Here is a 16,129-nt window from a genome sequence, read left to right as displayed (position 1 = left end):
CCCCCGTCTCCGCAGCTCTGCCCGGAAGTCCCGCCTCCGGGCTGCCGGGTGCCTCGGCGTTCTCCTAGGGGGCGCTGCTCGCGGCCTTTTCCCGCCGGCGCCCTCTTGGGGGCGAGAAGGGTGACGCGCTTGGAGGGGCGGGGCCTCGCCCGGCGACGTCGAGCTGCCTCTTGGGGAAGCCCCGGAGCTGCTGGCCACGTGGACTTGACCCCGCCGCGGAGGCTCCCGGGGAGATCGTAGCGCGGGGCTCGGGACCCCCGTTGCTGAGCGAGGCCCGAGGCGGACGTGGCGACGGCGGCCCCGCAGGCTCAGCGGCGCAGCCCGAGGAGATGGCTGTGGACGGTGGGATCAGGACCCCGCTGGAGGTCATCTAGTCCCACCGACTGCAAGGGACTTGGGCCGGAGTCCGGCGCAGCTTTCCGCCCGAGGAGAGCCAAATCTTCCGGAGTCTGGGTTTGGGGGAGCTCCGAAGCAGCCCCGATGCGGCACGTCCGCTGGAGACCAAATGGCAGCCCCACTGCCTGGTCCCGGCTCAGCCGAGGCAGGAAGCGACCTATGTGACTCCCTTTCTTCAGCTCCAAAGCCTCCTGGCCACTAAGGGTTTCCTTGGAATGGGCAATAAATATTTGAAATCCGCTAAATTGGGCCTGATTCCCTGAGTTTGAAAATTTCTTAGAGATCCGAAATAGCTGACCTATTTAAAATTGGAAACCATGTAATGTTAACCATTGGATGATCATCTGCCCCAGAACAAAAATAGGTTTAATCGCTGAATTGCAAATGAATTAGGAACCAAATAGGCTCTTGACACGGGTGAAGGAGGAGAGTGCAAAGTTTGGCTTGAAACTCAATATTAAGAACACTTAAGATCATGGCATCCGGCCCTCTTAATTCTTGGCAAATAGATGGGGGAGAAATGGAGGTAGTGACAGATTTTATTTTCCTGGGCTCCAAGATCACCGCAGATGGGGACTGCAGCCAAGAAATTAAAAGACGCTTGTTCCTGGGGAAGAAAGCTATGGCAAATCTAGACAGCAGACTAAAAATCAGAGACATCACCCTGCCAACAAAAGTGCGCATAGTCAAGGCTATGGTTTTCCCAGTGACTAAAAACAAAGGAATTAGCTGTGTAGAGTTGCCATATTTTCCCTCAATTCAAAGCACCTCATCTTTTCCTATTGAGCATATTTTTTGGTGCTAATATCCTTCATGCGATCTGCCATCTCGTTGCTGCTTGAAGAACCAAATTCCTTTCTATCTCCTGATGCTTACAGACTTGCATGTTAAAATCCTTGATTGTTTTCTGGCCGGGGGTTCTGTCATCCTTTGCCAGAAAAGGTACCCACCCTCAGTAGCTAAGAACTGGGTGCTTGTCACTAGGAATAGAGAGCCAAAGATTTCCCAGCTGGAGATATCAGGTGTTTGAACAAGCCTTGCTCCAAGGCTGATGAGTACAAGGCAAAATTCAAGCTGTGGGAAAAGAGAAAGCAAAATATTTAGGGTTGGAGAAGGGAATAGAAGATGAAACTGTACCCCCTTATTAGCACAGAACATCAGTTGTTCTCATGCCTTCCTCCAGATAAAATCTCTTATCTAGCTTTTCTATTACGTTTCAGCCAGAGAGGATGAGGCCATTTGGTCTTCAACAACAATTCCTTGCTGGGCATTTTTGAGGTCACAGAACTAAACAAGGTGCAGATGACTGAATAAAGGAAGATGGTGGTGGAATGGAAATAGCCAAATAAAGCAGTGGCATGGAATATACTTTTTCACTTGAAATCCATAAAAGGTCAAGTTAGCCATCTAAGTAGGAGGCAGTTCCTTCCTCCCCTCCATGCAAGGATTACCCTTTGATTCTCTTTTCATCAGGTAATCACATACCTGTTCTTTGCTTTCAGGGGAGATGATGCTCCAGTGTTGCCACTGGCAACCACTGGACTGCTGGAGACTAATTCAGCTGTTTCCCTAGGCAACAGTTGGCAGGGAACAGCCTGGGTAAAAAATGCAGGGCACAGACCTACATGGAGCAGAGCCCATCGGCCAACTGCAGAGTCAAGCCCTTTAACGCTGGGAGTGCATCTCCTGCAGCTTCTCCTTTTGCCATTCCCTGCATGGTCCACATCTATAAACATCTGGACTAATTGTGCCAAATTAAATCATGAGTGGTCAACATTGGTGACAGATTAGAACAGTCATTAGCATGTATTTAGCTCTCAAAATCTGGGAGCAGCTAGAATAGTTTTTTCCACGGCTGGATCAAGGTCATTTGGTAGCTGCTATTAGTAGAAGAAACAGAATAGCAAAGAGGAGAAATATAAAATATGAAGTTATCCTCCTCTTGCTTTTGAAGATTGGTAAAAAAAAGGACAGAAAAAGAGAAATGTGTATATTTTGTGAATCAACATTATCTTTAAATTCTGCCTCCATCAGACCAGATCAACTCTCATCTCAAGCACACATACAAGGGGCAGAGTATCAACAGCCCTAGTGGCATAGTGGTTAAATGCAGCATTACAGGCAAACTGTCCACAGACTGGATGGCTGCTCATCTTCCTTGAACAGGATCCAGCTAGGGATGGGGCCTTACAACAACAGGGCGTATGGAATGTCTCGTCTCAGTGCAGCTACTCTTCTAATGAACTCAAATATGGAACTCTTTCCCCGCACCTGTTGCTTGTAGAATGCCATAGGAACATAAGCTCTGCTTCAGCAGACAAAAAGCCGGTCTATCCAACCTTCTGTGGCCAAATAGGCGCCTGGGGCCAGTTCCCAAGAACATGAAGCAACAGCAATTATCATTTGGCTGTGCTAGCAATTCACACTAAGACTTATTTTGCTTTTCCTGTTGGTTGAAACATCACTACTTAATAAACCACCAACTACTGAAGTGCCTCAGTGATTACGAGGAAAACATAATTTAAAGTATACAAGGAGAAAAATTAACATCAACAATTATGATAAATCAGAGTCTGTTTATAATGTATATTTAAGGTCTTTTAAACAGCTAGCAAAGAGGCCAACTTCCTCAATTTTAGGGAGTGTATTTTAAAGAAACTGGTAGACTGGAATACCGTACCGCAACTAGTTTCCATTGACAGCCGTATCCTTCATGATGTTGCTCAGAACCTGGGATGGGTAAACTGGGCTTACCAGGTAAATATTTCAGGTGGTCTTAACTCTTTGTGTGGCCACTGGCAAGATCCTGGGAGGGTTTTAGTCAAGAACTCCAGCGGGCACAAAGTAGTTCTTCCCAGCCCTTGCTAAGGAATCCCAGACTGGAAGTTGCTTCTCAATTTCAGTTTCCAGCTTCAACCCAGGGCGGCCTTGGGCCTTCTGAGCCTCGCCCTGCACAGGCTGTTACAGAGTCTGGCCTGGAGTGTCCAGCACCACAACCCAGAATCCCGACTTTGTTCAAGCTTTTTAAAGACTGAGAGCAAATGGTTCTTTAGAGGCACTCAGAAAACCCCCATTTATGGAAGACCAGGAAGTTATTTGTGGTTGGGCCTTGTGAAGAATTCATCCACATTCATCTAGTCTGTATGCATTGTAGACTAAGGACTCTGCTAATACAAGGGCTTTTTTCCCTACTTTTGCCACACAAGAACAACAAGTACACGGAGCTGGTTCCAACTATCTGCAACCTTCCGCAGGAGAATCTAATGAGGATTCTCTTAATTCTATCTTACTTTTAACTTTATAAACTGCCGACCGGAGCTTTTATTTATCTTATAATCTTGTCCTTTGCTGTGGTTTCACCCTCTCCCAACTTCCCTTCCAGCTCACATTATGGAGGGCTCCGTTCAGGAGCTGTCAGGATCTTTATTGGGCTGGGAAAAGGCCTCTTTAGGCCTTGGCTGCATTTTTCCGCCAGCGGCTCCATCTCTGGAAGGAAGGAAGGAAGGAAGGAAGGAAGGAAGCTGCGCCTTCCTCCTCGCTCGGGGTCTTCCCCGGTGCTGCTCTAACCCATCGCTCGAGAGCGGCTGCTGGAGGCTGCCCGGCTTCCTCGCGGCTTTGCGGCCGTCTGTCCTGCCACTGGCCGGCGCGGAAAGGCGAGTGGCGGAAGCCTCCCTCCCTCGGCCGGGGCGAGGCTCCGTCGTGCCGCTCCGTGCCCGGCGCCGACCTCAGCTTGACCGGCCGGGGAGGCCTGGGGCCTCCGCGTTGAAGGGCGCAAGCGGGCTGGGGGAAAAGCTTTCCGGGGACCTTCGGCCCGCCAGCATAGCCAGGTCGGTGCTGCTTCCTCTCAGGCCCCGCGCGGGCGGCGCTCTCCCGGAGCCCCGAGGGCGAAGCGCCACCGCGAGGGACGCCGAGGCGACTTGTGCCTCCCGCGCGCCGTAGCGCTCCTCCGCGAGCCAATCGGGAGCTCCTGGCGGCGCTGACGTCCTCCCGCGTCACGGCCGCCGCTGCCGGGCGCGCTCCTCCCCCGCCGGTTGCTATGGCGGCGGCGGCGACCCCGCCCCTGTGCGGATGAGCTCACGCGGTGCCGCAGCTCCGGCAGGCGGAGGAGGAGGAGGCGGCGGCGGCGGCGGCGGCGCGGGGGGAGGGTCGTCGCGGTCGGCTCCTTCAGGGTAAGATGGCGGCGGCTGCGGTGTCCGGCGGCGCCGGGGGGGCCCCGCTCGCGGCCCCGGGCCCCCGCCTGGCCCCGCCGCCCACCGCGGGCCGCCCTCCGGGCCCCGCGCGCATCGGCTACTACGAGATCGAGCGCACCATCGGCAAGGGCAACTTCGCCGTCGTCAAACTGGCCACGCACCTCGTCACCCGCGCCAAGGTGAGCCGGCCGCGCTACGCCAGTCCCAGGCCTTCCCGGTGGCGCCCGCGGAGAAGCCCCGGGCAGGCCGCCTCGGGAGGACGGGAGGGCGGGCGCTGCGGCTCCTCCGCCTCGGCCCGGGGATTCGCTCCCTCCGCCCCCCCCCGAAGCCTCGACTGAGGGGCGCCCCGGTCTCCAGGCGGCTCTGTTGGGCCCCTCGGAGGCGCCCGGGAGGCGCCTGCTCCGAAGCGCCGGGGAGGGAGGGAGAGAGGGGAGTGGGGGCCTTCCTTTGCTTTGACCTTCCTCCGCGGGAGGAGGGGGCTTCTGAGGGGGAGACTGGAGGCCTCTGCCCTGCCCGAAGAAGCGCCCTCTCTCCCCCTGCCTGCCTGCCTGCCTCCCGGGGCCTTCCTGCCGTGGGGAGCCGGGCTCTGGTGGAAGGGGCTCCCGGGGCGCCTCGGGGCTGGCAGCTGAGCCGGGCGCCCAGGGTTGAGGGCGGAGGGCCGGGACGAATCGCTTGGAGAAACCGGAGGACTTGAGCTCTGCGGGATCAGCGTCGGCATCCCCGGAGTCCTCCCTCGCGTCGGGCCGGGTCGGGAAGCTTAACCTGGCCTAAGCTGCTGCTCTGCGGGGCTGGCGGGCGCAGGAGCCGCTGTTTCCGAGGCAGAGACCGCTTTGCCTTCATGGGATCCCGGGGTCGGGCTGTCCCGCGTGAGTCTGGTCCAGAGGCCCATGGCTGTCAGGGGGGCGCCTGGGCTGCCTTAGCTGGCGCTGCTGCCGTCTGCCTTGCCCCCCCCCCCCCCAACGGCTGCCCAATCTGCAGGAACCCCCCGGGGGGAGGGTGTCTTGGGATGATCCGGCAGAGCCACCGGGTAACCTCTGTGCGGAGGCTTTCTTCAGGGTAGAGAGCAGGCAAGGGCCTTCTTGCAAGCCTGATGCTGGAGGGGCAGCCGACCTCCCGTGGTTTCTGCTGGGGCAGTGAGATCAGGCAGAGGCAGCCTCTTAAATAGTGTCCCTTGTAGGGGACCAGGAAGCCTGCTTGCCTTCTCTGTTGCAGCATCCTCCAGAGGTCCGGATGGCTCCCACCCCGATGACCCTTAGAAAGCCCTGGAAGACTTGGCTCTTCTCCCAGCCTAGGCAGGGTTATGGGGGACCCCTTGCAGGATGTTGGCTTGGCTGTGTCTGCCTTCTGGACATTTCTGATCTACTTTTTTATTTGCCCTTGTATTTTAGTCATAAGACCACTATTTTGTGGCAGCAACATTCTTGGAAGCTTACCTGATAATGATTCTTTTGTGAATTGAAACAGTATCTAGATTAGAGAAGCTTATTGGCTGAACACTCTTACAGTATTTTAAACCAGTTACTTGCATCAGAAAAAAAAATACTTTTTCCTGTGTTTAGGATCCTTGCACAGAAATATAGTGGTTTGTGGGATCAGAGACATTGACTGGCATCTGAAATGCATCCTGAACCTGATTAAGTTCGACTCGTGAGTGGAGAGGGAACATTGCTCATTAAAAGCCGAGCCTCTGATCAGTCTGAAAAATGTGCATTTCTGCAGATGAAATCTCTTTTTTCCTCTCCATTGAAGCTCAGCTACATTTCCGAAGGAGACCGTGATGAGCAAAAGGTTGTTTATGCAGGATTTCTCTATCTTCTGTGTTTGGTGGTCTTTACTGGAGATGGTCCTTGCAGTGATTCAGAGAGCGCCAACTGGCCTCAAACAGATGTAGAAACAAATGCACCATGGTTTATATATTCCACCTGAGAGTTTGAATGGTTCAATCAGGGGTTAGATTTGGAGTAGGAATAAGGTCATTATGGGGCGCACCCCTCCCAAAGGCTAACCACTCTGACAGGAATCCTGCCTGGAGACGGGCTTACCTGCCTTAGGCAGACAGAGAGGTTTATGCGGCATTTTTTGAAAAAACTGGGACCCTGGGACATTCTTTGAAAAATGCCCTTCAATTTTATAATAAAGGTTTTTTTCAGTAGTTTGAAAGTTGTAGAAGTTTATTTGAATGTGTATTATATGAAATATTTTTTTTTTGGGGGGGGGACACAACTACAACTCTCTTTATTTTTATTAAAGGTTTTGACAAATTTTACAAATATTACCCCTTCCCTTTCCCACCCTCTGACCCTCCCTCCCCCCAACCTCACAGCAAAATGCAGGGTATAAACATTTAACAATCATACGCTAACATAAGCTAACTGAATTCGACATCCTACCTCCTCTTGTGCCTTAATTCCCCTCTTGTTATGCTAACTTTAGGTAAAGTGTAACATTATTTGTGCCTTCACTCATAAGCTAATTGAAATTTCCTAGTCCGATACTTATTTTGAATATAGTCAATCCATCTTCTCCATTCCAACTTATATTTCTCATCCGAATGGTCCTTCAAATATGCTGTAATTTTGGCCATCTCTGCTAGATTTATTACTTTTAGCGTCCATTCTTAATTTTTTATTGTTTATACAATTTTTCCCCCTTTTCACCCCCCCGCCATACAATATAAATCTCATACAAATGCTATACCCCCCCAACCCCCCCACAAAAATTCACTTTCAAATATTATACCAAATACTTTGCCCCCTCCTCTCCCCCCATCTTAAAATAGATTACTCGTAACCCCTCTCCTCCCAACAAACACAATATAAATTTCTCTTAGATTAATAATAACACATTGATCCCATTTTCTAAGCTAATTTAACATCTATAACTCTTAATATAAATTTCTCCTAGCATAACAATGTTTCATTAATCCCATCTTCTAATTTATTCATACATATATATTACCCCACCCTCCACCCTAACCCTCCCCCACCTCCCACACAAACCCACCCCCCTGACTTCCGCTGTATACCACTCTAACAATTCCAAACATCCCATATACTATTTACTCTGATCATCTGTCAGTCTAAACATTCTTACCTAAAGGCTACATAATAACTCCTAGTCTGGTATTTATTCTGTATATAATCAATCCATTTTGCCCATTCCTGTGTGTAATCCTCCTGTTTCTGAGCTTTTATGAAATATTTTTATTCTGTTCTTCAGAAGAAAGAACTTCCACAGTATCAACAGAGGTTAATAAAAAGATGTGCCCTATTCTCATTCTTCAAGTTTCAAAAGCAGCACAAAAAGGAGGAGGACTGGAATAATAATGAATTTGGAATTAGGTTTTACTTTAAGAGTTTTGTGATGAAGAAAATCATGTGAGAATCCAAAGGTTGCTTATCAAAACTGATGATTCTTTTATGAGTCAAATACAGCAATTGGCATCAACTGTCAAAAAGGTTGGCATTCAAGAGCCAGAGAGTGAGGATCTAAAGCCGCCCTCCTCCTCCTCCTCCTCCCAGGGCAAAGGAAAGGGCATGGGATGCAGAGACTCACCCACCATACCAATATCCTGCAGGCCCTTGAACGCCAACCCTTTTGTTGGCCGATGCTCTTACGTTTTTCTTTGGAATCTCACATGCAACAAGAGTGCCCGGCTGATGCCCATGTCCATCACTATGTGCCATGGCTCACAGTCCGCAGTGCAGCTTCCAAGGGTCCTGTGATGGTGGGGCGAGCAGAACGCCCCTGCCCCCGTTACCCTTGCATTGTTCAGTGGGAGAGAATGAAGGGCTGGGAATGCTCTGGGCTGGAGCTGGTTTTTGCCTGTGTTCTCCGAAAGGCCCAGTGAGTCTTGCCTGATGTCCCTCTTGCCTCCCTCCCAGTCGTTTGGGGAAGGAGAGCCTGTTTCCACATCCTTGAGATGAGCAAGAGAAAGATGTAACCTTCAGTTCCAGGCCTGGTGACTGAAGTGGGAAGGGCTGCCTTGCTAGAGCTTGCCCTTCAGGAGCTTCCCTTTGTGGCTTCGCACCTGCCAGTAGTGGAAGTAAAAATAAAATATTGGGGTTTTGTTTTGGTTTTGGTTTTTTTTGGGGGGGGGGATAATTTTATGTATTTTGTGGCTACTTTGCTGAAAGGACAGCCTGTCTGTTGGGGGGGGGGCTTTTGTAGGCCCCACCAGGGAAAGGCAGGTTTGCAAGGGAGCCTCTGTCCAGAAGGAAGCTTCTGCTGATGGGGAAAGGAGCCGAGAGCGGCTGCCTGCGTCTTCTCTCAGTGATTCCCTGGGTGCTTTTTGAGAGATGGAAGGATGTGTTAAATACTTTTTGGCTATTAACTACTTTATCTGGGCTCTGGATAATTTTTTTAGCTCAAAGGGTGTTATGGGTATAAGCATTCTCTGGAAGTGCTCAATATGTGCAGTGAAATTCAATTGACGGAACCGCTCAAACGTTGTTCCCGAGGACCCTGAAAATTGTGGCTTAAAGTTGTGTGCCTTTGATGAGAGGCTGCTGGAAGTAGTTTAGTTGTTGATCCCCGAGCTTGCTCCAAGTTCTCTGGAGGAGCCTGTTATTTTCACTGGCCCGGCGAGAAGAGGCTCAGTATGATGGGTCTTTTGCTTGGCCTTCCTGATAACGACCAAGACTGCAAGCCTCTTGCAGCCTCTGTGCTCATCAGAGGCTGTTACTGTCCTCTGCAGAACAAGAGCGATACTGTGTCATTTTCACCAAGACTGAGTAAAAACCAAAAGGCACCTCAGCCAGCGTTTTGTTTTGTGTTACTCTTTATTGCTCTTGGGATAAATAACAGAAGGGGAGGAAAGGAGAAGAAAGAGAAGGAGCTGAGAAGATGCCTACTGTAGAATGTCATCCTGGGTGAAGATTTTTGGAATCAAAGCAATTACAGTCACCCTGGAAGACCTGCTGTTTTCCAGTTCCTTAAAGCCCCTGAGCTGAACGCGCCTCCTGGTGAGTTCAGTGGCAGGTTCATGTCGTTTTCTTGGGAATAATCGGGAATTGACTTGCCATTTGCCTTTGGCCATGATATCCCCCCCCCCTCCGCCCCGTCTAGGCTCCAGTCCTGGGATTTCCCAGCAATCTCCGTCCAAGCCCTAATCGGGTCCCTCCCTGCTAAGCCTTTATACCTTATACTTTATACCCCTGGGTGATTTGGTCCATCAAGGCTGTTTAGATATTCTACATGTTGATTCTCAGTCTAAGCTATTGCAGCATAGCAGGAGAAGTACGCTTTTGAGATCTCAGCTGTGTGGCCTAAGCGGGACGTTGCGCGTAAGTCCTCTCCCTTCTTTGGGACTAGTCAGGTTTTGGTCAACAGGTTATTGCCCTTTCCTTTTCACCCGGAGTGCGGCCAAATGCCTTTGTGGATGAAGGTCTTCCATCTTGCTCTTTGAAAGCAGACAAGGTGCTCCCCCCCCCACTCCCAGCCCCCACGGCTGCTCTTTAGGAATTGGCTGGTCAAAGACTGAGAGGGTTTGCAGGTGCTCTTATGCTTTGACTGCATAACTGGGAAAGAAGTTGCACTTTTCCTCCTCTGCCCCCATTCACTTATTTGTCTGCTGATTATTGATTTGCAACTGGCTGTAGAGGTTTTTGAGAGTATGGATGTCCGTGGGAACTAAAGCTTCTATTTAAAAGCAGATAAATGCATCTCCTCTCCCAAGAAACTCCAGTGGACATAATTGGGAAGAAGAAAGGCCGAGCTCTGTTTTCACGACCCTTTGTCTTCTGTTTTGGAAGAGAGTGTTTGCCAATTTAGCAGAGAGTGTAGTTTCACCTGATATTCCTAGAGATCCATCGGTGGGCTGACCATAGGCCGCCCCCGGGCTTCATCAGCAGGGGGATTTTTGCTTCACCAAGTATTGTTGGGAGGGGAGTCTATGGGAGGAAATTAGTAAATTTGCTTGAAAAGGGAATAGAAGCTTGATTTATACCGAAGGGGATTACCTGGGTGTGTGCAACTGGAGAAGAAGCTATTTTGGAGATACGTGTGAAATCTGTATCAATGGAATAACCGTGCATTGGCATTCTGCGGTTTAAAAGTGGCACCCAGACAACTGGAGCGCTTTAGATTTTGATGAGGGCAAACGTGAGTTTAAGTCCCGTGGACTGAGGTTTTTTCGCTTAGTTGGTGGGTGAAATTTGTAGTCCGATACATCTGGAGGTCCTGAGGCTGCAGAAAGAAGACAGCTGCTGAAGCAGCACTGAGTCTCAGGCATCTGGAACCAGTAAGTGCCAGTCAAGCAAGGAACTGCATGGACTGCAAAACAAATGCCTCCCAGCTTTCACCATGGCAACGAGGGTACCTGTGACTCGGGAGGAGAGGAAAAATCAAACAGGGTAAGTTGGAGGGGGGGGGCAGGATGGGAGACTGGCATAATTTTGAAATTGCTTTCGCAGCCAGAATCTCCTGCACGAGACGAAGCCCTTTATGCTCTGGGAGGTGGAGGATTCGGAATGGGAAGAGTTCTGCGGGGAGAAAGACTTTAGTTCCCATAGGAAAAAAATGTATGTAGCCACCGTGACTGATGGCAAAGAGGGAATTTTAGTCTAGGGGCACCAAATAGATAAGTCTTCGAATATAACGGATGGAAGAAGCTATGGGGGAAATCTAGCTCTACTCCTTGCCCCAGGGCCTTGAAAATGCCCATCCAACATCTGTTTAAACATGCCAGGCTAGGAGAATATCTGTGGAGAGTCATCCAGATTATGGTTGTCTCAAAGATGTTCTCTCTCTCTCTCTCTCTCTTTCCCTTGAGAAAGACATTTCGCTCCTCATCCAAGAAGCGTCTTCAGTTCCGATTGAAGAAGCTTCTTGGGTGAGAAGGGAAACGTCTTCCTCAAAGGGAAAAAACCAACTCCAGGATAGGAGGCTCCTCCACCGCCACTAGGAAGAGGCTCCTGCGGCTAGGAAGATCTCTCCGATAGCCAGGCTTCCCTATTATTTAAAGCCAGGTTCTTGCCTTGTCTTCTGGGATGGCACTGAAGAGACGGAGGAGCCCCTTGTGTCTAGGACAGCCCTTCAGAATCTCCCTCAGCCTTCTCTTCTTTGGGCTAAACATACCTCATGTCTCCAAACTGCCCCCCACCCCCACGACTTTCTCCAGCTTCTTGAAGTCTTTTTCAGCAGCAGATGGAAATCGAGGGCATTGGGATAAATGCAGAAGACTGGTTGCATTTCTTGGATGCAGCCTATGACTGCATTTGCCATGTTTGCAGCTGCATCTTCATCTTTTATTTATGTCATCATGGTCGTCATAGGTTGACTCCCCAAGACGCAGATAATCTGAAACGTATCGCTTGCCACTCTCGTCTGTCCCCTTCCGCCCTCCTTAGGCTTCCGTTTCCCACCCAAAGGAAGGGCTTCACTTTTGTCTCCTCCTTTTGGCATCTTCTCGCTGTGGGGCCCAGGAAGGCCCTGGGACTTGATTGGCCTCTAATAAGTTTGCTGTCCCTCATCTCTATGTCCACCATAAATTTAATAATCCTATTTTCTAATATTGTAGAAAGAAAGACCTAGAACAGAACTCTATGGTATGCCTCTCCATACCATTTTCCACTTGACCCAGAACTGTGTGTGTGAGTATGTGTGTGATAGGATTGTTCAACCAGTCCTGTATCCGCCCAGTGACAGCAGAGACCAGCCCACGTTGTGGTGTTCTCTTTCTTAGGATCTCAAAGCTCTTCAGATGCTTTGCTGAACTTCTGATTATATCCCCAACATTCTTTTGGTCAACTAACAGGTTACTCCCTCTAAAAAGCAGACCAGCTTGTTTGGCGTGTCTTGTGCTTTTTTAATGAACACATGCTGGTTTGTGCTGAGCAGCGGGGTCAATTAAAAATATTCTCCAACCGGTGGCTTCAGAGGATTGTCCAATTCCTGCATCAAGCAGCCCTTCGTGGCCCTGGGCCCCCTTTCCCACTCTTCAGCTCCCTGGGCAGGCAGCGGCCTCGTCTCCCAGGGGTCTCCAAGGAGGAGGGGAAGGGGCTGATGTCCACACGCAGGTCAAGGCACTTCAGTGGGGTGGATGTGAACGCTGCGGTGCTTAAGTTCGTTTGGGCTGCCCAGGAGTTCTTTGACCCATGTTGGCGCTTGGGGCGTTTTGCTTTGTTCTGGCCCACTTGACCTTTGGGGAGAAATCCAACGGAAAGCAGGAATTGAGGCGCTTCGCCCTTCCTTGGTCACCTGTTGCTGTCTGACCGTCTCCTCCGGACAGAAGGCCCATCCCTTCCTTTCTCCCCCCCCCCCCGGGTGGTACTATTGCCCCCCCCCTTTTTCGTTAAAGTTCATTTCCCTTGCAGGCCTTTGCTCTGTTGGTGCTTCAGCTTTTATTTCTGCAGACACCGTATTTCCTTAGTGATCCCACCCGTCTCCCGTTTCCTCTAGATTCCCCTTTTATGTCCGCGCCTGAGCAGCGGTTTCCTCGCTTTTTCCCTCCTGGTGGCAGGAGCATCTGTGGTTGGGCTTCTATGGTAGCAACGTGTTTTGGAGAAGCTTCCAACCTTTTTGCCTTGTCCTCTGCCTGAGGACCCTGTCCTGCCTCCTACGGCTTCTTTGAAGCTTGTTGAAATGGGCTCTTCGTCAGGAGAGAGGGCAAGGACAGACATGTTCCCATTTCGTTGGCTGTAACATTTGTGAAATCCAAGGTGATAAGATGACTTTCTGCCAAGGTTCCTGTTGTTTTCCCTTGCCCAGTCAGCTCCTCTCTGTCGGTTGGGATAAGACCTGGCTTTTCTTCGCTGTTGTGGAAAATGTTAAGAGCTAGCAAGACTGACCATCTTCCCCATGTCCACCGTCCTTCCCACTCCCCCACGCTGGCTCTTATCTCACAGTCCCAAGAATCCACTCTGAGCTCTTTCCCAAATGTTCCTCCATTTCTCTGCTGTGTCTGTGTTCGCTGATTATTCTGAGCCTTTCTCTGCTCCGATTGTTTTGGGAGTAGTGGCCCTCCTCAATTCTAGGAAACCGTAGCAGAAATACATTTGTCTTATTTCTTTGCAAATTTGAAAGGATGTTCCCGTTCAGTCTGGCTGACAGGATGAGGGAGCAGGCTGTGCGAAGGATAGATCTATGTAAATGGCTATAAGGACTCAGCATGCTGTCGTAGGCTGTCACTGCACAACCCTAAAGTGTGTTATGTTGGCCCAGATAACTTGCACGATCCAAGGCAGCCCTGGAGTTGGCAGGTGCCTCCGTTCCTCTTAACAGAATGATGACGATTCCCTGCATACAAAGGCTTCGTAGCCCTGGTTTATTGAACAAGTCAGAATTGTCTGAATCCAGGCAGTCGCCCAGCCATAAAGAAGCAAAAGGTATTTTGTGTGGTGTGACGTCCTGTTTCTGGCCGTACTAATCACTGGCCGAATTGCTGGAGTTGGACAACAAAAGGCTGATTCTTTCAGCTGGCTGAAATGCCCTTTGGTCCTCTCACAGTGAACCAGCAGCCAAGGGGCGCATTTTGTGGTCAATCCACCATGGCCACACTCCCCCTTCTTTTGGAGAAGTTGGGGCAAGCTCCTTCCACTATCACGGACTTCAGCTGCTGCTCCTCCAGGGGGAAGGGAAGACCCTCCTGCTGCTTTTCTTTTTTTTTGGGGGGGGGGTGTGTGTAGGTGAACTGCCAAGTCAGCCAAAAAGAAACTCCTGAGTCCCTTGCCAGGGGGTGACCTCTCTCTTATCTGGTGTCCCTTGTAGGTCTCCTCAGAACAAACGAGCTGGGTGCAAACCTAGTTCCACACCAACACACCCCGAAGACCCCGTGTGTGTGTGTGTGTGTGTGTGTGTGTGTGTGTGTGTATCCTTTCCCAGGCTGTTCCCTGCAGGGAGCCAAGCCCTCCTCAGCCATGAGGCAAGGGACCCTCCTGGTCTGGGATTGCTCTCTTCAAAGACCCCGAAGGGCCAGGTGAATGAAGTCATTGGTTTCTTTAATTTTTCAATTTGAAAAAGCCAGGAATGTCCTTCTCTAGCCGTGAGTATTTTTTTTAAAACTTTAAATAAAACATTAAAAAAAAATAGTCATATTCTCTGAAATGGCTCAGATTCCCCTATAGCAAATATCCCACATTATCATATTGTGAATCTATTTTTGCCGATAGATTTCTAGAATTATTCTTGCTCACAATAGCATTTCCCAAAATAAGGGAAGGGGATGCAGAAGGGGCTGCTTAACACGGTGGCTGAGCTGAATCCGTGCTGTGCATTTTGATCATGTGGCCACAGGAATCCTTCATTGGCCGTAACTTCGAGAACTGGCCACGAGCCCCGTTTGTTTAGTGCCAGCGTCCCTTTAAATGGCTTCTGAACAAGCAGTCATTACGCGAGGACGGACCAAAATGGTTTCCTCAAAAAGAAAGCAATTTAAAGGCTGGGTAGCAACCTGGGAAGAAGCGCAGGTGGCTTGCAAGGACGGACGGAGACGGAGCGTAGATTCTGTCCTCTTTTTACACCCGGCTTCACTTCGGTCAGATGATGTAATGTGACTGCCGACATTCGAATTCTGGGCACTGCACCGGTTTCCCCTTTGAAGTCCAACCCAACTGGGATGCATGCTGGAGGGCTCCGGTTGGGAAAGCTGCTGCCACGGTTTCTTACCCCAAGCAGGGGAAGAGGAAGGCCAAGGGGGGCGAGGGCGGCCTGGCCTTTCTGAGGGGCGTTCCACGTGGTCTTCCTTCCTCAGGAGCAAAGGAGGCGGAGGGGAGGGTGGCCCAAGAGCAGCCACGCCTTCCTGGTCAGGGGAATCCTCCGCTGCTCTTAGCGGCTGTTAACCCTCCTGACCGTCTCTGGAGCCTGCAGGTCTCCTCACAGCATCAGGATCAGGATGCTGCCCAGGGGTGGCGGCGGAGGCGGCATCATCGTTTCCCCCACAGCAGAGATGGAGAAGCCCTGCTTGTGTGGGATCAAAGCACCCTGGAATCCCGCCGAATGTCTGAAGCCGCATTCCCAGGACTGTGGGCAACTTTTGCTCTTTTCCACTTGTGGCTTTTGCCTGGGATGCTTTTCTGATGAGCTTGTGCAATTTCTGTGCTTTCACCCTATTCAAGTTGCAACAGGAACAAGCAATTTGGGAGTGTCAAGATCCCGCATTTCGGCCAGTGGCAGATGGTTTTAATTTTGACAAAAGGCTGGAAGCCGCCCTGGGGACAATCCCTCTATCAGGACTAGTCACCAGACCAGGGGGAGCCTGCGGAAGGCGGCTGTCCTTAACTAGCTGCACAAGGCTCTATCTAATCACGGTTACTAACTCTGGAAAAGGAATCGATGCACCTTTTTTGGAGAGGGCACCTCGCATTTGCCATCCGTGATCAGTCGTTGGGCATTTAGAAGTGGAACCTGTCAATTCAGATATTTTCTAGCCCTGGTCTCAGTTTGTGATTATCACAGAGATGGTCTAGCCGCACAATGCACAAAGCAAAGGCAGGGACAAGTATGTGTTGGGCCCCAACACCCCACCAGCCCAGTCGGCAGTGTCAGAACGAGGAGACCAGGCGCTTACCTGTTCTTGGGGGTGACTGAGAGTGACAGCCCATCAC

The 16,129-nt window shown here is 50.6% G+C and overlaps 1 protein-coding gene across 16 annotated transcripts in view; it reads left to right on the top strand.

The window, feature by feature from the left end:
* The first annotated feature begins 4,471 nt into the window (after positions 1–4,471).
* The window catches only part of SIK3 (SIK family kinase 3), a 42,678-nt gene continuing 31,020 nt past the window's right edge, over positions 4,472–16,129 (top strand). For 5 of the 16 annotated variants that reach the window (XR_014176091.1, XR_014176092.1, XR_014176093.1 and 2 more), the window contains exon 1: positions 4,472–4,765. Coding sequence is in view for 10 of the 16 variants with exons in the window: in XM_081961436.1 (XP_081817562.1) it covers positions 4,571–4,765 (195 nt within the window). In the remaining 6 variants the exon portion in view is untranslated. The remainder of the gene's footprint in view (positions 4,766–16,129) is intronic. The other 11 variants (XM_081961439.1, XM_081961433.1, XM_081961435.1 and 8 more) reach the window with 5 other exon arrangements.

This window comes from Natrix helvetica (genome assembly GCF_964273705.1).
Source record: "Natrix helvetica genome assembly, chromosome: 8".
Lineage (NCBI taxonomy): Eukaryota > Metazoa > Chordata > Lepidosauria > Squamata > Natricidae > Natrix > Natrix helvetica.
The sequence above is the reverse complement of the archived record's forward strand: the minus strand, read 5'-3'. Positions and strand labels throughout refer to the sequence as shown.